Genomic DNA, 23,089 nt, shown 5'->3' on the forward strand with positions numbered 1-23,089 from the left:
GGGGGAAATTAAGAAGGAAAGGGTGGGAAGTGGGGATGGGCTGGCATTGAGGGTAGGCAGAAAGGAGTTGTGGAGCCTAGGGGCCAGGATTGGGTTTGTGTGCCCTAGTTTGTTTGAGAAGTTGGGCCCCTGTGGACTATCCAATGAGACCTGGGGTCTGCCAGAGTTGGGACTTAAGCTAGAAACTCAGCTTTCGTCTTGGCTGCGGCTGCTCTTTGAGTTTCTTGACGGGCAGATATGCTCCGAGAGGGAACAGACATTCCACAACTCCCTCAGACCAGTTAGGTTCACCTTATCCATCACTCTTCAGGATCTGGGAGCCTTTTTTGCTGGGGGAAAATTTTCTGCCCAATGTCCCCTCTTCAATGCCAGGCTTTCTGAAGTGCAAGAGCAGGATTCTGGGTTACCTGTCACATGCTTATCCGCTTTGGCCTGAGCACACCATTAAGGAAGAATTTCCTACATCTGGTTGGTTCTTCTATATAAGGGTCTGTGATCCCAGATGTCTTCTAATTTAAGAAGCAGCATGATTTTGTGGCAAACCATGAACATAGGAACTGGAGATCCCCATGTTCCACTCCTTGCTTTGACACTTTCCAATTCTGGGTAGGTCACTTAGCCTTATTATCCTCATGTATTAAGTAGTCATAGTAATACTAACACTATCCACCTCACAAGTTAAAGCACCATATGAATAAGTTGTTATTAAGCTGGAATAATACCAAACACTGGACTTGCCAGTAGAGGGGAAAGGCTCCAGCCCCTTAACTTTTATTTGATTTGCTCTTTGCCTCTTCCTTTTCCTGAATCCCTTTGTGTTTAAACAAGGATTTAAGGCATCTGTTTCTGGGTCTGTGACTTGGACCTGCTTCTTATATAATATGTACCCACATTGGAACTGAAGGGTTCCAGACTACCAGCTTCCCAGCCTTTCCTTTCCCTAAAACAGACTTATTAGCTGCCCTTCCCAGGGAAAGTAGAGCCCCTGGGGCTAGATTTGGTGATGGACCACTGGGTAAGATGACAACTTCCTTGCCCCGGGGAGCCCTTAAAGAGCCAGCTTGGGGGTGGTTTAGGCTTGGTTACTAGGTAGGGGACAAACTTCTGATTCTTTGAAATGCTTTTCTTCATAGAATCTAGGCCCTGACTTTGACTATGGAACCTTTGGGGTTGAAGTGGGTAGGTAGAATGAGTGAGCAGAAAGATCTAGGTTGTCCTTTACCCAGAAATTCTGATTAGACCAGCTTATTCTTCCTAAGAAGACCTCATTCCTCATTCATGGGAAGATAGTAGCTCTCTTCTTATAAAATTTGTATTCATTCACTTATTTATTTTTTGTTTTGCAAGGCAATTGGGAGCAGAATTTTTTTTTAACTTGAAGGATCCTTCAAGGTCATCTAGTTCAACCTTTTTATGATGAAGAAACCAAAGGCCAGAAGTATCATCTCTGTCCCTTTCTTCTTTTACACCTAAATTGAATTATTGCTCTATAACCTTCATAAGAACTTTGCTGTTCCCATGGGAACACAGGGTGCTTGTCACCCAGAGCCACATAGCTTTTGCTTAGTCCTTAGTACATAGTCCCCAAATCACATGAAGAGAAAATGATAGAATACCAGGCCGGGTTCTCTTCCCATATTTCCTTTTTACTTTAGTTTGGTCCATGGACCTGCTTCTCTTCCCTTACTAAATAGACAGTCCCTTTCCCCTTCCTCCCATGGACATGGATAAGATGGGACTGAGTCTTGGGCTTGGAGGATAATGGGAGAAATGTGCCCATGGGAAGAGCATCCCTTTTTTCAGTTAAGATTTAACATAGGCCTATAGATCTTCTGGACCATCCCTGTTGATCAATGTTTTGGAAAGAGGAGAGTTGGAGAAAAACAAATCCTGGCTTGATAAAACAGAGAACCAGGTGGTGCATTGGTGTCCTGGAAGTGAACAAAATGGAGCTAGCAGAGATAATTAAAATTGGAAAGTGATTGTGAGGAAAAGTTGGAAGATGGGAGTGGGCTTCGAATGGGGGAGCTGTCAGAGAGAGGTGTAGTGACAAGAAGGTTTGCCTGGAGATCGGGGAAACCTCCTCTCTGTCATGTAGCAGCTATGTGATCATAGGCAAGTTGGTTAACCTCTCAGAGAATCTTTCTTCCATAGATCTGTATAATATCTACTTCATAAGGCTATAAGAATCAAATGAAATAGCAGATGTGAAGCACCGTCTCCAATGATCAGTTATTACTGTTGCTTTCTCTCCTCCAGGTCCAGAAGCTGCTCTATGACGCATGCTCGGAGGAAATCTCTGTCCCTGCTGAACTCTCTCCCTACTGGCCGGGAACCACTTCAGGTGGAAGGCAAGAGGATGGAGCGGCAGGAGAGCACTGAGCCAGGGGCTGCCCCAGAGGTCCCTAGCCTCCCCAGTCTACAAGAGCTTAGAAAAAACTACCCTCTTCGCAAGCGACTCCTGGGCGCCGGCAAGCCGAAGACCTGCAAAGTGCTGCTGACCCGCCTGGAGCATGTGGCCGGCCCCAGAGGCAAGGAGGCCTCCACGTGGGTGGAAGAGCTGCAGCCACTTACACCTGGCTTGCCAGAGACTTCTATTCCAGGCAAGGGTGAGACAGGTGGGGAGCAGGAGGCTGGGACTGATAACTCTCTTCCTGAAGAGCCACGCAAGCGGCGTCTGGCTTCGCTCAATGCGGAGGCCCTCAATAACCTGCTCCTAGAGCGGGATGACGGGGCCGGGCTCGCTGCTACTCGGCGATGCCGAGGGGAAACGAGGAGAGCCCGAGATAAAGTAAGTGGGAGTTGGGCCTCACCAGAGAAGCCGGTCCCCAAAAGCTTTAAGGGACGCAGCCGAACTCGGGCAGGAAGACTCAAGGGTAGTAGCCAGGACATTCTGCCTGAGGAAGTATTTGAAGATGGCTCCCGTCGGGAAGGTGATACTGCTCCCAAAAGACTGGCCAGCCTGAATGCAGCAGCCTTCCTCAAGCTGAGCCAGGAGCGGGAACTGCCCCATCGGGCCCCTCGAAATCACACCGATGGAGATGTCCGGCCTGACTCTATAGGCCCTAAGACATTGAGGCTTAAATGGGCCAAAGCCAATCGGAAAAACTGCGTGAAGGCTAGGCAGGAAGCTAACCTCGCAGGGATTGAGGGACTGCCCAGCTGGCAAATACCCCCTGAGGGAACCTGGCCACCAACTGACTCTTCTGGCTCCCCTCGGTTATGTGGCAAAGGAGAACCCTTACCCTATGAATCCTTGAGCCACTCTTATGAGAGCCCTGGAGACCTGTACCACCGGCTGCCCCTGCTGATGGGTGGGCAGGCTGCCATGAAGCCAGAGTACGGGCGCCCAGGAGAGAAGTCTCCCACTCCCAAACAAGACCTACACCAGCCCTCGTTCCCTCTCCCCCAGCTGCCCCCGCTGCCTGTGCCCGGCAACCACTCTGACTACGGCTGTTTCTATGGTGGTCCTGAGCTTACCACACTGAGCGGGGTCTACTTGTACTATGGTCAAAGCGGACTGCAGTGTGGGGGCTACTCACCCTGTCCTGTGTTCCCAGAGGGGGGAGAGCTGTCCCCTTCTGCCCCCTGTGATGGGCTTCTGGTGGCCCCCAGCTCCCTGCCCACAGGGACCCCTTTCCAGCACCCTCCTTGGTGTTCATCACGTTACTGCTGTGGAGAAGGAGAAGGAGTAAACAGCTACAGTCTCTGCGGGGTTCTCCCCATGTCCCTTAGTCGTGTCAGCAGCCTCCATGCCACTCATGGCAGCTGTCCCTACAAAATGCCTTTTGCAGCAGGTAAGATGTCCCTAGAAAAGGTGTTTGCCTTGGGACAAAGGGTTTTTGTGGTGATATGTGCCTTTCTAGTCTTTGCCTATAGCATAGTGTTCTGAGAGTTCACTCTGAGGTCATAGCAAAAAGTCATTAGGGGAGCCTGGCCCTGAGAAGTGGGCACAATTTTGGTTCTGACATTTTCAGGCAAGCTCTTCAGTTTTATTCTTCCTGCCTTAGTGGCCATCAAGCTGCTTAGGCATGTCAGACAGGCAAAGCTGTGCCCAACTTATCTGTCAGGACTTAATGGAGAATAGCACAACATAATAGCTGGGTATTCTTGTGAACGGTCAGCAAGCATTTGAAATTGCTTACTGTGTGTGTCTGCTACTATGCTGTGTATTGGGGTTATATAGGCCTTAAACTGCCTGTCTTCAAGGAGTTTACATTCTAATGGGAGAGACAACTTGCAAACAACCAAGTTCACAAAAGGGGTGTGTGGGAGTGGGGGTGAGTGTGTGTGTGTTTGTATGTGTATGCATGCGCACCTGTCTATACACAACCTACATACTTGATGGAAGATAATCCAAGAAGGGATGGCACTAGCAACTGCAAGGATCAGGAATGGGTCCCTATAAAAAGGACTTGTACTTTAGTCAAAGTTTTTGGGTATCCCAAAATTCAGTGTAGTATGACTGAGACCTAGAGCAAACTCACTTCCATGCAATAGATCCAAAAGAAGATGCGTGTACTTTTGTAACATGTGTTTTTGATAACCTGACTGTGTAACCAAATGTTACCATAACGATTCAGAACTCTGCTATAACATTGACTGATGAGGGGCAGGGCCTCTCTGGCAGCCTAGCCGACTGCCCTCCTAAAGCTGCTTTCACTAATGTTTTCTCAGAAGCACTTAAGAGTGTGGGGTGGACTATGCTAGTACCTTTTCAGATATAGCATGTTAGGTTTGCCAAGTTGTGTCTTTGTCATCCTATGATTGTATGTTTCCTGCAGAAAGCCTTAAGCATGTGTTGACCAGTGTGTGTTACTAAAGCATTCATATGGAGAGCTGAGTCCTGGGCAGGAAGGATAGCTGGGACATGGGACTGGGAATGTAGATGGAGGCCTTAAAGTGAAAGCAGGCTATTACCACAAGAATACTGGCCTTAATGCCAGAAAGCAGTGCCCTTCCTTATATGTTCCCTTAGTGTGTGGCCTTCCCTTTGGGCAGTCAGGATTCCCACAGCTTAAGCAAAGTAGTATCTGAGCCCGCAGCCTTGGCCCTTGTTGTCTCAATAAAACACAAATAAACACCTCAGGAAAATGTGTTCCAGGCCTGATGAATCTATCTCTATTATATCTTTTTTCTTCCCTGGCAGGGGTAGGCTTGGGGGGGGACTCCTTCAAAAATGAGAGTAAAATCCTCAAATAAGAAAGAATAAAGAGGTCTTAGGATTTACATGCTGGCATTGCTCTTTTTTCCAAGAAGACGAAAGTTACCAGTCTTCACATGGGTGTAGAATTGGTGTCTTCATTGGGTTAGGAAAGCTGCCTTGTCTTGATAATAGCCTTGTGGATAGACTCCTCCCAGCATTCCACATGGGCAGCCTCCCTGTACTCCAAAAAGCTCACCAGCCCAGTGACATTCATACTTGTGATCTCCAGTATATATTCTACTTTGGTCCAGGGGACAAAATGAGGAACAGTTAGTAGAAGTTATAGAGAGACAAATTTAGGCTTGACTTTAGGAAAAATGTCTTGTAGGAGCTTATCTAGAAGTGGAATGAGCTGCCTCAAGGCACAGTGGAGACTCCTTCTTGTAAAAGGAAAGACTGGATGAGCCTGTGTTATTTATATTATCACAGATTCTCTTCTGGGTATTGGTTGGATTAGGTGGCTGTTGAAGTCCATTCTACCTCTGAAGTTCTGTGACTGTGCTTACCAGAGAAAGTCTAGACAGGAAGTAGGCAGCCATGACTTTTGGGGTCTCTTCTTCTCAGCTCAGACACTGACCACTTTTAGTTCCTCATCTCTCCTTCCTAGGGAAGGTGAGCAAATCAACTAGAGCAGTAATTCAGGCATCATTCTAAGTGGCTCTGCCCTCCTTCTGGGAGCCCGAGTTGTCAAGGAGGCACTGAGTTGGGCCTTTTCAGTGACTCCCTCTCCACCCTCTCTATAGGAGGCTATAAAACAACTTTATAGACCAATAGGCTCTGACTAGACTGGTTGTTCCAGGTTCCCTGTTGGGCTAGAGCCCTGGAAAATGAGGGCAGGGTTCTTCTCTCTTCTCCCCACCCCACACCAGGCCAGGACATATATGGCTTCTCTTGTTTTGCCTATCTTTTTGTATACACAGTTGCCTTCATCCTGTACTTCCTTAACTAAAGCCTAAAACCCTTTTACTCTTAGTAAACCTCTTGTGGTTCTCCAGTTGTGATCACAAAATTTCTATTTTAGTTTAGGGACTAAGCTTTTGGAAAAGTAGGTAAAAGGGACCACAGAGTTCTCCTTGACATTTTCCCTTCCTTTCCCATTAGAGAGTTGCAGGTCTCTGGACCAGCTGGACCTCACGATCCCCGTAGCTGGCCATCCAGCTTCACCCGCCCACCCCCTCTCAGGATGTCCTGTGCCCAATGTGCCGCCTGCAGCTGAGCCTGTCCCCCATCTGCAGACACCCAATTCGGAGCCCCAGACAATGGCCCGTGCATGCCCACAAAGTGCAAAACCTCCTAGTGGGTCCAAGTCTGGCCTGCGTACAGCACCCAGCTGCCTGCATCCCTCTGAAACCAAGGCAGTAAGCAGCCACCCAAAGCAGCAACGCATCCAGCGTCGTCGGGCCACTAATGGCTGGGTGCCTGTCGGAACTGCCTGTGAAAAGGCTGTGTATGTTGTGGTAAGTACCTAGCATCTTCTGAGAGGAGGGGAGGCAAGGGACAGAAGGCAAAGCTTTTTGGAATCTCAGAGGACTCAGAGGACTCACAAGCATTAAGCTTGTGAAAGATGGAGGAGAGACCAAATCCTTCTCACCTCCTATTCTCTGATTCTTGCTATGAACTCGTGGCAGTTCGACAATTTCCAAAATGGGAGTATGCAGGTACCTGAGGCAGCTGAGTTTGAAGTTAGAGTACGGATTCTAAACAAAATTCTGCCCTTGAGTGACCTTAGGCAAGTCACTTTCTCTGAGCAAAGCATGAGTAATCACAGGTATTAGATTCTGTCTCCCTCTCTCTTATTCTCTGGCCATCTCTCTGGCTTTTCCAATTTTTTAATTCATAAAATGGGAACCATTCCAAGAAGCTTTCTGGTACTCCTCTAGGAAAGTGAATATTAGACTGATTGTAAACATGGTGGTGTTTTGAATGCCTCCAGTCAAGTTAGTAGCTCCCATGAGAAATAATATAGCAAAGATGTTTACATTATTGAAAGAAATATTCAATAATCTCAAATGGAAACACCAGTAAAGTAGTCCATAACTTCATAAGGAGAGGTCCAGAAGCCTATGGGCACTCTGCTCAGGGTGACTGTAGGGAAACCTTGAAGTACCATGATCTCTGATAAACAGGACTAAGCCAGTGAAGTCTCAGGAGCCACACTAGGAGTCAAAGCCAGCTCCTTGTAGGTGACTTCCCAAGGAAATAAGAGACAGGGTATAAGTACTTTAGCAGATAGAGTTGTGGTTCCATCTAAAAGATGAAGCCAATAAGATCACTGATATTCAATAGCCACACTAGAGGACCAAGAAAATGGAATTGAAACCAAGTCCAGTAGCCACAAATCTAGTAGACTGTAAGGAGTTAGAACCTGAAGCCCCAACATCTGGATTATGAAAAATGGCACAGAGAGGGAGCAGAATCCAGCCACCCTATCCATAACATTGGAAGTATGTTAACAGAAACAGAACCAGCACCTACTCACCTCATCAAAGAGTAGCCCTGTCACAAGGTCTCAGTCTAGGAAATGAGGCTAGAGACATGAACAAATACAAGAAAACTTCAAATACCCCGAAGAATGCATGGGTTAGAAGAAGCCTAAGAAGTAAATCCAGAAGGAGAGTAGTGTAACTCTACAATAAATATAAGGGGGGAAATGGTATGGCAACAAGGACTTTAAGAATGGATAAAAGAAATGAAGCAAGAAACAAAAAAATGCAATTAGTACTCTTGAGGGGGAAAAAATAGGTGAATAAACAACTTCAAAGGTGGAAAATATGAGTCAAGAAGCAAACAACCTAAAAAACAGAATGGAGCAAACAGAACTCAGAGATTGAAAGAGAACATGAAACATTAAAACAAAGTCAAAAGACTGAAAAATTAGAATACCTGAGTTATCTACCATCAAAAATAAATAATGTGGAAAATAAGTCAAGAAAAGATAATTTATAAAACTATATTACAAAGCAGTAGTCATCAAAACCATTTCGTATTGGCTAAGAAATAGAGTAGTCGATCAGTAGAATAGGTTAGGTTCAGGACAAAATCATCAATGACTATAGTAATCTAGTGTTTAACAAACCCAAAGACCCCAGCTTTGGGGATAAAAATCTCACTATTTGAGAGAGACTGCTGGGAAAATTGGAAACTAGTATGGCAGAAACTAGGTATTGACCCCACACCTAACACTGTGTACCAAGATAAGGTCGAAATGGATTTGTGATTTAGACATAGTGATATTATAAGCAAATTGGAAGAACAAAGGATAATTTACCTCTTGGATCTGTGGAGAAGGAAGGAATTTGTGGCCAAAAGAGAAGTGGAATTCATTTATTGAACACAAAATGGATAATTTTGATTATATTAAATTTAAAAGTTTTTGTACAAACAAAACTAATGCGGACAAGATTAGAAGGAAAGCAGTAAACTGGGACAACATTTTTGCATTCAAAGGTTCTGATAAAGGCCTCATTTCTAAAATTGACTCAAATTTATTTATAAGAATTCAAACCATTCTCCAATTAATAAATGGTGACGGAAATAAGCAATTTTCAAATGAAGAAATTAAAACCATTTCTAGACATTTTGATCATAGAAATGCAAATTGAGACAACTCTGAGGTACCACTACATACCTCTCAGATAGACTAAGATGACAGGAAAAGATAATGACAAATATTGGAGGGGATGTGGGAAAACTGGGACACTAATATATTGTTGATGGAGTTGTGAAGTGATCCAACCATTCTGTAGAGCAATTTGGAACTATACTCAAAGGGCTATCAAACCGGGCATGCCCTTTGACCCAACAGTGTTTCTACTGGACTTATATTCTAGAGATCTTAAAGGAGGGAAAGGGACCCACATGTGCAAAAATGTTTATGGCAGCCCTTTTTGTAGTGGCAAGAAACTGGAAACTGAGTGGCTGCCCATCAGCTGGAGAATGGCTGAATAATTATGGTATATGAATATTGTGGGTATTATTCTATAAGAAACGATTAGGATGATGATTTTAAAGAGACCTGGAAAGACTTAAATGAACTGATGTGAAGTGAAATGATCAGAACCAGGAGATTATTGTACACAACAATGACAAGATCATATGATGATCAATTCTGATTGATGGCCATGGCTCTTTTCAACAATGAGATGATTCAGGCCAATTCCAATGATCTTGTGATAAAGAGAGCCATGTACATTCAGAGAGAGGACTGAGAACTGAGTGTGGATCACAACATAGCATTTTTACTCTTTTTGCTGTGTTTGCTTGCATTTTATTTTATTTTATTTTCCTTTTTGATTTGATTTTTCTTGTGCAGCAAGATAACTGCATAAATATGTATGCATAAATTGGATTTAACATATTTTTACCATGTTTAACATATATTGGATTACTTGCCATCTAGGGGTGGGACTGAGAGAAAGGGAGGTAAAAATTGGAACACAAAGTTTTGCAAGGGTTAATGTTGAAAAATTATCCATGCATATGTTTTGAAAATTAAAAAGCTTTAAGAAAAAGAAAAAGAAAAGATGATTTAAGAATCATTGGACTTCCTGAAAAGCATGACCAAGCAAAAATCCTGGATACCCTCACTCAAAAATCACAAAAAAATTTAGAATCAGAGGCTAAAATGAAACTAAAGTCACTTCCTAAAAGAAATCCCTAATTGAATATATTGAATATGTATTTTGAATATATATTGAATAATTGAATATATATATGTGAGAGTTATATGAAATTAAGGGACCAAATGGCAGTGAAGTAGGATAATTAATGCCCAGAGCCTACAGGGATGGTTCCATAAAGTTTCTTACTTCATTTCTTAATTTCTCTCTGTGAGTTTTCCCCTACTCTAATCCTCAAAAAAGAGATATACAGGATAAATGTAATCCCTTGACCTCCCTCTCCTTGGTTGGGAGTGAAGTGCAATTATGTCGAAAGGATTATAATTCCTTTCTTCTCCTATTATAAGACTGCAAAATCTGAAACTCATTTATATCATTGCTTAGAATGAACCAGGACCAGCCATCCGAAAGAGCTACCAGGCAGTGGAGCGTGATGGAGAGATGATCCGGGTCCGGGATACAGTCCTTTTGAAGTCAGGACCACGAAAGAAATCTATGCCCTATGTGGCCAAGATCTCTGCCCTTTGGGAAGACCCAAAAACAGGTACTAACCCAGGGATAGGAAGCACATGACACCAGAATAGCACTGGGTTGAGATTCTCATAGTTCAAGTCTCAAGTTTTGGAAGATAACACCTCAGGGACTGAATGCCTCATTAAATTTTCTCTCCAAGTTCTGTCCATACACTTTCAGGCATGAGCCTCTATCCTGTCTCCCTTGAAGCTGTTCCCATGTCATAAGCTCATCTCTGAATACTGAATTCTAGGCTAGGATCAGGGAGAGGGGCCAGGTGTTCTGCACGGCTTTGGAATCATGAGCAGTCATTAGCAAAATCTAATCTGGGCAAAGAACTCCAGCCAGAGTTGACAACAGCTTGGGAACTTGAGGCCAGTCTTTCTCAGATTGCCAACACCATCCCTGAGCACTTCTGTTATCTTTCCACAGGAGAACTGATGATGAGCCTGCTGTGGTATTATAGACCAGAGCATACTCAGGGAGGCCGAAATCCCAGCATGCATCAGGTGAGCACCTGAAAAATAAAGAGATATTATTATTGGGACTGTCCTCTGGATCTCGGGGGGCTGCAAGGAGGGTGGAAAGGTATTGATAAAGGTCAGGGCCTAGCTTTCTCTTCTTAGCCAGACTTTTTCCAAGACCTCTACAAGACTGGGATTTATTCTTACCATTCTCCATCAGTCCTCTCCTGTTGGGCCTTTCTGGTTCTTAAGGGAAATGGAGAAAGAAGAGGAGGGTCACTGAAGATAGTGCAGGTCTCTACATGAGACTAAGGTCTGGAACCTGCTGGAATCTTAGTTTCTCCTGTTGACAACGTCCAGTTTAACAATTGCAGAGTGGATTTTCTGGCTAAAATTGATCAAAGAGAGGTATCTGCCTAGCCACATAGCAGTGGAGTTGGGGCAGGACAAGTAGTCCCTCTTTCCTGAAGATTGAGTTGATGTGAAAGGCAGTATGCAAGGAGTACATGGATACATTTGTTAACTCAGACTGCCTGAATGCCCCCAGCTTCCCCTCAGTGAGCTTAAATTAAGTTCTCTGGGAAGAAGATGGAGCAAAATGGAGAAGGCCCTTAACTAGGCAGTAAGATACCTGGATTCTATTCTTGACATTGCTCCCATTCTCTCTGGACCCCTCTCTGCTTATTTTTTGACCATGATGAGGCTAGCACCAGCCTATTTCAGATGGGTTGAGGACTTGAGAAGATCCTGGAACCTGTCCCTTCCTCTAGCCTCCTCAGTTGACTAGGTTGAAAAGGACTGTTTCCTTTCTCCCAGACTTGTATAAAAAACAACCACCCAGTGCTGGGACCAGCACTATGAGAATAAAATGGCAGAAACACTCTCTATATTATATACAGAGCCCCTGGAAAGCAAGCTGCCAGTGGCATTCTTGGTTGTAATTTCTTTGTTGAATGGAAAAATGGAATAGGGCTGGGGAGGGGAGGGATGAAGGGGTCCAGGATTTGGTCTGGAGGGTTGGTTAGGAGAAAATAGCCTCCTGGCATTATGGGTGATTGAGCTTTCTCCAGGGGAGAGGATAATGGCTCTTCTTCACTCTGCTTGGCTTGAGCTCAGACTACCGAGAGCACTTTGCAGCCTCTAACTTTGTACTGCCCTCTTCTCTACCCCCTTCTCTCCACAGAATGAGATCTTTGCATCCCGCCACCAGGATGAGAACAGTGTGGCCTGCATCGAGGAGAAGTGCTATGTCCTGACTTTTGCAGAGTACTGCAGGTGTGTGGTTCTTTCTGCCCACCCAGGCCCACCTTCCTCCTCTAATAAAACCCTGATAGAGCCCCGGGGGAGCTGTCAGCCCCTTGTTCCTTCTGCCCCCGCAGAGGCCTTAGGGACACTTCTGAGAGCCAGCAGAACTCTTTCTGCCACTTTTGGCTCTTTTGGGGAAACACTCCTTTCTCACCGCAGATTGGATCTGGCGGGATGGGTGAGATGGAGGGAGTTCCTGGGGGAACTGGAGGATGGTCTTTTCCTCAGCCTTTCCCTAGTGGGAAGAGACCTCCACTGTGATCCTCTTCTTGTTCAGTTGATTTCCAGGAGGGTGGAGGAGGGCCTGGAAGGTGCTTGTTATGCTCAGATTCAGAGGTGGGCCGGCTCCCACAAGGGGAGGGACTCGTGGACAAGGTCTAAATCCTAGATGTCGGGCCCAGGAGATGAACCCCCAGATCATGTCCGTACTGTTCCCTACAGATTCTGTGCCTTGGCAAAACGTCGGGGTGAAGGTCTCCCTGGCCAGAGAGCAGCGCTGGTGCCCCCCTCGGTAGAGTACTCTACCCCACCCCACCGCACAGTGCCAGAAGACACAGACCCTGACCTGGTGTTTCTTTGCCGCCACGTCTATGACTTCCGACATGGCCGCATCCTCAAGAACCCACAGTAGCTGCCCAATCCCCAGCTCAGGGGGAAGAACTGGCAAGGGGCACCCGGGGTGGGGGTGTTCCCTGTGTGCCAGGGTGGCTTCCCCAGAGCGAGAATGGCAGCAGCTCAAAGCACAGCACTTGGTTAGAAAGAGCAAAAGGGACCTGGGGGAGGCGTCTTCTGGTTTGGCTGAGGGTGGGTGGAGCCTGAGGGGGCCCTAGCAGAGGCCAGGTTCCAAGGAAGGTACCAGGCTCCCCCAGGAAATCCTTCCCATGTCCCATGGGGGGAAATCTCCTGGCTAGAGCAGTCTCTGCAGAGTGGAGCCTTGGCCCAGAAGGGAGCGGGGTAAGACAGGGCAGGGCCACACCCCCGGCCCTACAGGTTGCCCTCGGTGGGAAAGGGAGAGTGGGAGACCAGCTTTACCTCGCCACACTGTGACCAGCTGTTGCCCACTCCTAGGGGTTCCCTCCCCACCCACCCACCCCCAGGCTCTGAGCAGATCACTGAATCCAGCCTCAGAAAGCCAGAGCCTGTTTTCTTGAGCACTTGACTTCCTCTCCCTAGCTAGGAGGGCCTGCCCCTGTCCCACCCCCACTCAAGGCTCCTGGAGCATCCTCCTCTCCACTTTTCATCCCAGTCACCCTACAGTATACTACGCCATGGGGTGAGGGCAGTCTCCTCTGCCTGGACGGAAGTGAGCCTGGTCTGGACTCTGTCTAGCTGATATCCAGCTTCCCGTCGTCCTGGCACAGAGAAAGGTGCCTAGGGACTCCCAGAAGGAAACTGCCCAACATGGGGTGTGTGTTGTTTAAGGGAGGGTGGGTATTTGGGAGGGGGTGGGGTCAGGGAGAGAGAAAAAAAATACTACCTGATTTGCTGGAGACTTTTTTCCCTCTTGCCTTACACGTTGAGGTTCTATAGAGCCTCCTGCAGACCTTCAGCACCCAACTCTTGGAGCCCAGTCCTAAAACAAACCAAAGGAGAGCGGGGTGGCCCAACACTTCCCCCACCCTCCCCCTTCTGCCCACCCATCCGTCCGTCCCCCTGGAAGCCCTTTGTAGATTGCACTAATTTAACCAGAATGAGAATCAACACTGTATCACAGACCTGCTGAGAGCTGCTGCCACTCACTCCTGGAGCTAGGGAAGGACCTAGGTTTTCCATTTTGTTCCTTTCTAGCCTGAGCTGAGGGCCAGGCTCTGACCTCACCTTTCTTCCTAGGGATGACCCCAAGAAAAGAGCAGGTTAGGAGCCCCCTACCCCACCCCTTACCTTACTCCCTTCTCAGTTGGGCCTGGCAGGGGGTGGGAGGGTGGGGGATGGGGGGGGGAGGTGGCAACAATGCGCAGGCCCTGTTTATTTCCTTTTCATACCAAAGAGGGACCGTGATGGGGGAGGGGAAGGCTGAGACCATGGGTCTTGCCTCTAGCTAGCTGGACTGCCAGCTGCCCCCCCCACACCAGTGTGTTTGCCCTCCTCACCCTCACTCCCAGGGAAGCCATGGTTTCATGGGGAGTTGAAGGGATCAGGCTGTGTGAGAGGCAGAGAGCCTCTTGATCCGGGGATAGCCTATGCAAGGCCAAACTTTCTCAAGGCCTTTGTGGCGCCCCTGCTTTGTCCTTGTCCTCTCTATGTCCTTTTGTATTGAGGCTTCTTGGGGGGGAAGGGAGAAGGGGCAGTTCATATCCACTAAAGAGTGGGTGAAGTCCCTGAGGTAACAGAGGAGAAGTTATAAGAGGGGAGCCCAGTCCCAATTAAGGAGGAGAGGAATCTGAGGGCCCCTCAAACAAATAAGCTGATTAGGGGGAAAAAAAATCAGTCTGGGAGGGATGGGGATCCTGGGATGCTTAGGGCATCTTGCCCACAGCAGGCAGTAGGGGAATAATGGATAAGGGAGGCTTGGGATTGGAGCTTTTCATGCTGCCCAGCAGTTGGGGTATCCACAGATACCCACTCCTTCCCAAAGGATCTTAAGTGATCCTGCTTGTGAGAAAAAGCTAAGCTTACCCTAGCCCTCCAGAAGGAGACCCATCCTTCCATTGGGGAGGGGGAAGAGACTTACTTTGCTCCTCGGGTTCCTTCTCCTCAAGGCAGGGCACCCCGCTGCCACCCAGGACTCTTTCATGCTTTTTTAATCTCTTAGATATGGAAATATTTTTTGAAACTGAAAATGCAGCTGGTAGAATTTCAATGGAAGTGTAATCCATGTAAAATATATTTTAGTTGATAATTTTGTAAAATGCACTTTTTTTGTGTCTCCCCTCGTTTCCCAGATCTGTATTTCAGTGTTTACAAGGGGGGAGAAACCTTCCCTCTCACCCCCTTCTGACAGAGAAATTAGAAGTAATTCTTTAAGAAAAAAAAATAAATTTGAGAAATTGTATTGATTTAGAAAAGGTTCACTTTAGTGTCGTGTCATCTTTTGCCTGTGAGTCTGTTTCATGTGTCAGTGTGTTAACTCTTATAGTATCCCTTTTAATACAGGGAACTTTACTTTTTCCTCACTCTCAGTCTAAGTTGTGGGATAAATTAAAAAGGGCTTGGGACAAGGATCAAACTCTCTTATAGGGGTGGGAAGATCTCTTAAGATGAATGACTGAATAATAGCAATGTTTGCTATGTCCCCAAGTACTGTGAGTGCAGTTCCAAACCTCAAGGAATCCCTTCAAAAAGAGGGTTGATGGTGGCTATTGGGCACTTGATGGTTGGTTGATGTGCCCAGCTCAGAGGCAGCAGTGTGTATTGATTCACTTATTATTCAATCCAAAGGAGAAGGGGGAAGAAAGGGGAGGATTCTGCATACTTGTGCTATGGGTAAGGTCAGATGATTCATGGGTCATCACTAAGGTGAATATTCTGCCTTCCATCCTTTTTGAAGAACTTTACCTTAAACCTGGGGGGTGGGAAGAAATGCCTGTTAGATGGTCCCAACTCAGGCCTAAAGACTACTCTCCCTTCGACTGAAAATGGGAATGCTTCAGAAAATGCATCACTGATAGAGGGTGACTCACAAGATTTGGTTCAGTTTGGTGTGATGTTCAACTCTCAATCTCATTTGATCAATGAGCAAGGTCTGCTCTAGGGAGGTAGCAATATAATAAACACCACCATCACCAGTTCACACAGGGCTTTTAAGGTTTGCAGAATACTTTACCTTCATTAATCAGTTCTCACAACTTGTAAAATTGGTACTGTGATTGCTTACTTTATAGATGAGGAGACTGCATTGTAAGCATCTAAATGTCATGAGTGTAGAACAGGTAAAAGTCCACACTGTTTTCCCTCTGCCCCAACCCTATGAATTTCTTTACTCAAAGAGGAAGGGAGGGGTCATGTTCGCTGAGGAGGCAGAGGCAACAGCCCCAATAGCATTCTCTCCTATGCCTGGAAGGAACAAAAGCCATAGATATATTTGGTCCAGCCTAAGAAAAATAACAGGCACAAGGTTTGCTCAGGGAACATTGGTGAGAAAGGTAATCTAGCAATAAATAAGCTTGTGGACGGAGCAAAGATCCTGAGTAAAGCTATACTGACAAAAGACATTGTACCTGCTGTTAGAAAGTTTACCAGCAGCTGGCATGGGGAGGGCATCAAGAGGTACTGATGTATGATAGAAGTAGGCACATGCAACTGACTACTGATCAACTAATTATCTCTACTGCTGGAAAAGTAACAATGATGCAAAAATAATACACTAAACTTTCAAACTTGGTAGCTGTTCAATGATCTGAGAGTCATTTGCAAGAATATGAACTTGCCCCCTACCCCAGTCCAGGCAATTTTACCCACCTTCTTTCTACCAACTCATTGGGACTCTTGTTAGAATGGACTCCATTGCTTTTCAAAACACTTCTTCCTTCCCAGATTAACTCTTCCCTCATTCTTTTGACGCCATATTACCAGTCACTCTAGGGCCATTTAAATCTTGGAGTCATCTTTGACTCCTTCATGTGGTCCCTCCCTCTCTCCTCCCCCTCCCTTTGTAGTCAATCAGTTATTCCAGGGATCCGTGTGTAAAAGACAGGTACCAGCCAAGGGCTTTTGTTACCCTAGTGTTTCATTACTGGGTGTCTCCCCACTTCAAATCAAGTATGTGAATGGTGACTACAGTGGTGGATAAGGCACGCTTGTACATGACTGTCTGAGGAATCCTTCAGGAAGATGAGCGGGGCCATGCTATTGGTCAGGGTCAGAGGATTATAGTTCTAGAGCTGGAAAGCTCTCCTTTTTAGGAGGAAGCAGCCTGGGGGTGGTTCAGTGATTTGGCGAAGGTCATAGAGGCAGAAAGAGAAAGAGGAAGGATCGGAAGCCCCGACCTGCAGACTCCAAAGCCAAAGCCCTTTCCATCAGCTATACCAAACTGCCTATGTGTCTGATGGCGCAATTCCCCATGCTCTGAATAAAAAGTATGGCCAACAGGTTGCAGCTGCAGGGACTTGGGGAGGCCCGAGTGCGGAGAGGCCTCTCGAGGGCGAAACTTCAAAATGGAAAGCCAAAACGTTCATCTGAATCCCAGCCTGGCTGGAGCGTTGGACCAGCAGCCCCGTATCTTTCCGGGACCCAGTCCCATTCAGATTGAATGAAGTTTAACAGCACAGAACCAGGCAGGAGAAGCCTCAGGAGCGAAGAAATCCTAGGTAGAGGGAATGCCGATCCTCCATCCTTCCCAGGGTGGGCCCCCTCCGTCTCATGGCACCTCAGGGTGTTCCGTGTCAATGAAGGACTGGGCTGAAAGGATACTAAATGATGGCCAATGCCTGGAGGTTCTTGAGTAATCCTGTCTGCGCCCCTCATCGCCTCCCCCCCCCCCAATTCAGTTAAGAGAACTCCGGGGCTTCTTTTGTCCACGCAGCTGGTGGGGAGGCGCAAGGCGTCTGGGTTCTTCTCTCTAAGTACCCTTGCCAGGAGTCTCGAGGGCTGAGCTCTCTCAGCTTTGGGTGCTTCCTATTCTTTGGCCCGTGGGGAGAGAGGGGTGTGACGCCCCCAAGCTTGAACTCGCGGTGCTCCGATGCCTTCCCCCCGCCCCCTACCTCTCTCCTTCCCCACCCTCCCCCCCCCCCCCCCCCCCCCCCCCCCCCGCCCCCCCCCCCCCCGGTCCCCTTCTGTAGGAGGCAGGGACCGCAGGCGCGGGATGGATCCCGAGCGGGAAGAGCTGGTGGAAGCCCCCAACCTGAGCCCCGGCTGGGTAGGGGCGGAGCCCTTCCTCCCGCCCTCTGCTCGATGTCACAGCTGGGGCCGGGCCGAGCCCGAGAAGGGGGAGCTGGGCCAGGCGGGACATCCGGCCTCCGCTGCTTCCCTCCTCCTGCCCAGCCGGCCCGAAACGCGGCGTCTGAAGCTCCGTACTCGGTAAAGTCCAGCTGCTCCCTCTGGGCTGCTCCGCTTGGCCCGAGTGGAGTGCCCCGCTCCCCTCGCGGGGCCGCCTCCCACACCCCCAGAGCTTTATCTTGCCTAGACCCAGAGTACAGCAGCTCGTACCCTTCCACGGGGCTCTGGGCCTAAAGCTGGACTTGCTTTCCCTGAGCTGTGGTCGAGTGACTGCCCCATCCCGTTAAAACTACCATCTAACTGGGTCCTTTTCCCTGGAGTGGGGAGCAAATCCCATGTTCCCCCGGCCTCTCACCCCGCTGACAGCCCCGAAGGGTACCGAGGCCCTGGGGCGGACATCAAGGAGGACTCCCCTGGCCTCGGGGAGGGGTCGGGGCGGGTTAGGGGGGCCACCCCTGCTGCTCCCCTCCATGTTGATGTTTGGAGTGATAGTAGCCTCCAGTGGGCTGCTGCTCATGATTGAGAGAGGCATTCTGGCCGAGATGAAGCCTCCGCCCTTGCACCCCCACGGCAGAATGGACCCTGTGTGGCGGGGGACTGCAGCCGGAGGCCCGGGGGCGCTGCTGGACCCTGGGGACCCGGACCACCAGGTGCGACAAGACGTGCGGAACCGCACTGTGCGGGCCGTGTGCGGGCAGCCGGGCATGCCCCGGGACCCCTGGGACCTCCCGGCGGGGCAGCGTCGCACTCTGTTCCGCCATATCTTGGTGAGTGACCAGTACCGCTTCCTCTACTGCTATGTCCCCAAAGTGGCCTGCTCCAACTGGAAGCGCGTCCTCAAGGTCCTGGCCGGAGCTCTGGACAGCGTGGACGTGAGGCTCAAGATGGACCACCGAAGTGACCTGGTGTTCCTGGCCGACCTGCGCCCGGAGGAGATCCGCTACCGCCTCCAGCACTACTTCAAATTCGTGTTCGTCCGGGACCCGATGGAACGCCTTCTCTCCGCCTACCGGAACAAATTCGGGGAGATCAGGGAGTACCAGCAGCGCTACGGCGCCGAGATTGTCCGCCGCTACCGAGCCGGCGCGGGCCCCAGCCCCGCGGGAGACGACGTCACCTTCCCCGAGTTCCTCAGGTACCTGGTGGACGAAGAGCCCGAGCGAATGAACGAGCACTGGATGCCGGTGTACCAGCTGTGCCAGCCCTGCGCCGTGCACTACGACTTCGTGGGCTCCTACGAGCGGCTGGAGGCCGACGCCAACCGCGTGCTGGAGTGGGTGAGGGCGCCCCGAGCCGTCCGGTTTCCCGCCCGGCAGGCCTGGTACCGCCCGGCCAGTCCCGAGAGCCTCCACTACCACCTCTGCAACACCCCCAGGGCCTTGCTGCAGGAGCTGCTGCCCAAGTACATCCTGGACTTCTCCCTCTTCGCCTACCCTTTGCCCAATGTCACCAGGGAGGCCTGTCGGCAGTGAGCACTCCCCCGGCCCTCCGGAGGGGCCCTTCGGCAACCCCCGAGCCAGCTCCTGCTTGGCCCCAGGGGCCCCCGTGGGACTCAGGGACCCGGACTCCGGGGAACCAGGGGTTACTTCCTGTCAGCTGCAGCGGGACACCGGCGCCCAGGGATGGGCGCATCCTGCAGGGCGCGTTCTAAAGCTGTTAGACTTTCCCCCGCTGCCCCCCCAGCCCGGGGATGGTCCTCAGATTCCAGCCCGCCAAAAGGCCGGTCTGCGGCGGCCTGGGCCTCGGCCGGGCAAGCCGGGCGTTTCCTGCCCCAGAAGCACTCCCAGAGGCGCTGCGACTTTTGTTGGAGGCTGGGGGGCGAGGGAGCAGGGTTGGGGATATAGATTGTACCACCCAGTATTAACTACAGGGACATTTCCCCCAGTCCCTGCCCCCTGCTTCGGAAGAAAACTGGACCACATCTGAGAAAAGGTTGGGCCCTCCCCCCACTAGGGAGAAAATGGCAGAGTGAATAGCGTGGGACTGAAAGAACTGGATTCAAATTTGCCCGAGATATCTGCTAATTTTGCGGGCTCTCTGGGCCTCCCTGACCTCTAAGGTCCCTTCCAGCGCCAATCTATGAGCCTGTGAATGAATGCCCCTTCTTCCCAGTAGCTGACAGCTGCCCACACCTGCTGCACGCTTTCCCATGACTAGAACTGGAGGTGCCATTAATCCCTTTATTTAGGGCCAGCCAGGAAACCGTGCAAAGCACAATGGCAGGCTGTGGTATTGACTGCCTTCCTCCACCACCTCTGTCCTGAGCTTTCTAAGTGCCTTCTATGCCCTCTCAGATGTCAGAGTCAATATATTTTCTGTATCAGCTGGGTTCTTCCCATCTTCCAGAGGAAGAAACTAAGCTGTGAGAACTCAACTGGGCAGTCCGGTTCTGAGCAGGAAGAGAACCAGGTAATCCCTGTTAAAATTCTATCTCCCATCACGTTTTCTTTATCTTTAGCCAAAGAAAAGGCCTCAAAAGGGCTGAGAGCCACATGATTCTTCAAAGTTGCAGGCAGTGAAAACAAAGTGGGAAATTGGTGGGGGAGGAGGTTATCGTATTCTTTAATTTAGGGAGAGAAGAACTTTTTTTTTTTTTTTTAAGAAAAATGTATTTGCATGTCCCTATTCTGATGAGTTTATTTAAGATTTGTACTTCTCAGTGCCAACCACTATCTGCGTCAGACATCCTCTCTGAGGGTTTTTCTAACAGCTGCATTTTTAATAAAGTTGTTCTGTCTGCATATGGCAGGGTTCCGATGTGTCTCTCATCTGTGCTTTTGTAGACTCCCTGTGGTTGTATCTCCCAAGGCCTCTGTAGGGGAGGAGGGAATATGGGGATCAAAGCCAGAGAAAGCAAGACTTTGAGCAGGACAGGGAAGCAGGCTTGGGTAGGGCTAAGTGGGCTGGATTTGGAAGCTGGCGACTGAGGTTCCTGAGCCTGCTTCTACTCTCTGTGTGACTTTGGGTAAGCTCTATCATCCCTCTGGCCTTCTTTTATTAATCTGCATTGAGCAGAGTAATCTATAAGACTTTTGATAGCTCCGGATCCTTCGGTTATCTGATAGACACTTATTCCAGGCCAGCCGATGGCCATCTCCACGCAGCCCTGGAGAGTTCCATGAGATTTCAGCAGACCAGACAGGTATATGGCAACTTAAAAAGGAGTTAGTCACCAGCCGCCCCAGAGTAGACTTTTGACAGTTCAACAGTTATTCGTGTGGGGCCTTCCTACTCTGTGCAAGGCCCCAGTGCCTCATTGTGGGGCTGAGGTCCTGGAGGCTATGTCAGTGGAATGTGAGTTCTGGCTGGCCCTCCCAGGCTGGCAAAGCCTCCAGTACTGAGTGTGTGTGTGTGTGTGTGTGTGTGTGTGTGTGTGTGTGTCTGAGTACCAGCCGGTGCATCTGTCATCAAAGGATGGCTTAGCTAAGTTTAGAGTAATGCATCACCAGAATGATGGGCTGGGGGGTGGGAAAGGGGAATAGAGTGCCTCAGATTTAGCTCAGGGAGAGGGGAGAAGCAGGCAAGGTGATGTGTGTGTAATGTAGGGTGGACATGTTCAGTTATATTATTATTTATGATATATTATTGCTCACAAAAATATAAGATTTATTCTACTAAGGTTTAGCAGGGGAGGCAATACCTACTGACAAAATTTAAAGTCTTTGAATTATGGGCAAAGCACTCCTGGAATCGCGGGATTGTGAATGTAAAAGACCCTAAAATCCATCCAATCCAACCCTCCTCTTTGCAGATGAGAAAACTGAGATCTAGAAAGTGGTTGGTAAATGACACATTTAGGATTTGAACTCAGGTACCCTAACTCCAAATGCCTCAATCCCTCCCATTTTACCAGAATTCTTCCCTAAATATTTCTCTCATTGGGTGCAAAGAGCTGTTAGCAAAAGTGTAGGTTATTGTACCTCTGGTCCTGTTCCTTCTCGTCTTTCTTTGGAGGTTTCCTTAGTCTTCTCCACAAGTGGCAAAGATTGAGTAAGGCAGAAGAAGAGGACAAATAAAAGGAGGAAGAAGATATTGGGATATGAGTGGGTGATAAACAATAATCAAGTCTATAGTCAATGATGATCTATAGTTTCAGGGGAAAATAAAGGAGCCACTGGAGAATGGGTGAGGTGGCAAAAAAGGGGTATGGGAGATTTAAAACAGCAACAAAGGAAGGAGGGAGACAATTTGGTGGGGAGAGACAATCCCCCTGAAGAATACTCCAGTGCAGGGGACAGATATGGGAAATCTGATCTGATGATGAGAAATGGGAATTCTGACTCGAGATAGAGGGAATCAGAGCTTCTGAGAACAACAGGCATCCAGGAAGGTGGGAGATCATAGGCCCAAAGAGGAGATTCTATGGCAAATGGAAAAAACCATGTTCATGAAGATTGAGCAATCAGGCATACAGGAAAATTTCTATTGGAGGCAATATTTCTATCATAATTATAGGGATTAATATTTCTAAGAGTGAGGCACAACAGAAAAAAGAGGGGATAAGGGGCAATGTCAACCAGGCAATGATATAGAAATTGTTTTGAAGAGGGAACTCAAAATAGAGACTTTAATGGCTGTAATTCCACAATGAACAGAGAGATTGAAGAAGGAAGAAATAAGTTTATGGATTTTGAATCAAAGAGTAAAAGTTTATACAGAAAGTGAAGGGAATTAATGAAAAGAACAAGGGAAAGAATTCCTTAATTTAGAAAAGGGCCCAGAAAATGAAAAAAAGAAACAAAAGAGGATAAAAAGGAGGAGAGTAAAGAGGACTTTAATTAATGGAAAGGGAGGGGAAGGGTAGGGGAATATTTAAATAAGTAGGAAAAAAGAGAGGTATTAATAAATTGAGAAAAACTCCAAAAATAGGGAAAGGGATGATACATGGGGGGGGGGGGAGCTAGAGTTTATTGGGTTCAGGGGAAAGAGAGACTATGGGAAGGGATTGTCTTGAAGTATATTAAGCAAAAGACAAAGTTCTATCCTTAATATCTATCCTTAAATAGAAATAGGATTAAAAAAAAAATCCTAATTCAGAAAACAAGAACAGAGCAGGATTAATTTTTAAAGTCACTCCTTTCCTAGTTAGACTGACATTCTTATAGAAA

The 23,089-nt window shown here is 48.1% G+C and overlaps 2 protein-coding genes across 2 annotated transcripts in view; both read left to right on the top strand.

Moving 5' to 3' along the window:
- The window catches only part of BAHD1 (bromo adjacent homology domain containing 1), a 34,923-nt gene extending 19,704 nt beyond the window's left edge, over positions 1 to 15,219 (top strand). The window contains exons 2-7 of the mRNA XM_031952091.1: positions 2,260 to 3,797; positions 6,308 to 6,663; positions 10,210 to 10,369; positions 10,771 to 10,847; positions 11,986 to 12,077; positions 12,549 to 15,219. Coding sequence (XP_031807951.1) covers positions 2,276 to 3,797; positions 6,308 to 6,663; positions 10,210 to 10,369; positions 10,771 to 10,847; positions 11,986 to 12,077; positions 12,549 to 12,738 — 2,397 coding nt within the window. The 5' untranslated portion in view covers positions 2,260 to 2,275 and the 3' untranslated portion in view covers positions 12,739 to 15,219. The remainder of the gene's footprint in view (positions 1 to 2,259; positions 3,798 to 6,307; positions 6,664 to 10,209; positions 10,370 to 10,770; positions 10,848 to 11,985; positions 12,078 to 12,548) is intronic.
- Positions 15,220 to 17,974: 2,755 nt separating this feature from the next.
- Positions 17,975 to 20,738, top strand: CHST14 (carbohydrate sulfotransferase 14). Its single transcript, XM_003755993.4, has one exon. It carries the CDS (start codon positions 18,317 to 18,319, stop codon positions 19,451 to 19,453), a length of 1,137 nt encoding a protein of 378 aa, XP_003756041.2. The 5' UTR covers positions 17,975 to 18,316; the 3' UTR covers positions 19,454 to 20,738.
- Positions 20,739 to 23,089: the final 2,351 nt, after the last annotated feature.

This window comes from Sarcophilus harrisii, chromosome 2, assembly GCF_902635505.1.
Source record: "Sarcophilus harrisii chromosome 2, mSarHar1.11, whole genome shotgun sequence".
In the NCBI taxonomy this organism is placed as follows: Eukaryota; Metazoa; Chordata; class Mammalia; order Dasyuromorphia; family Dasyuridae; genus Sarcophilus; species Sarcophilus harrisii.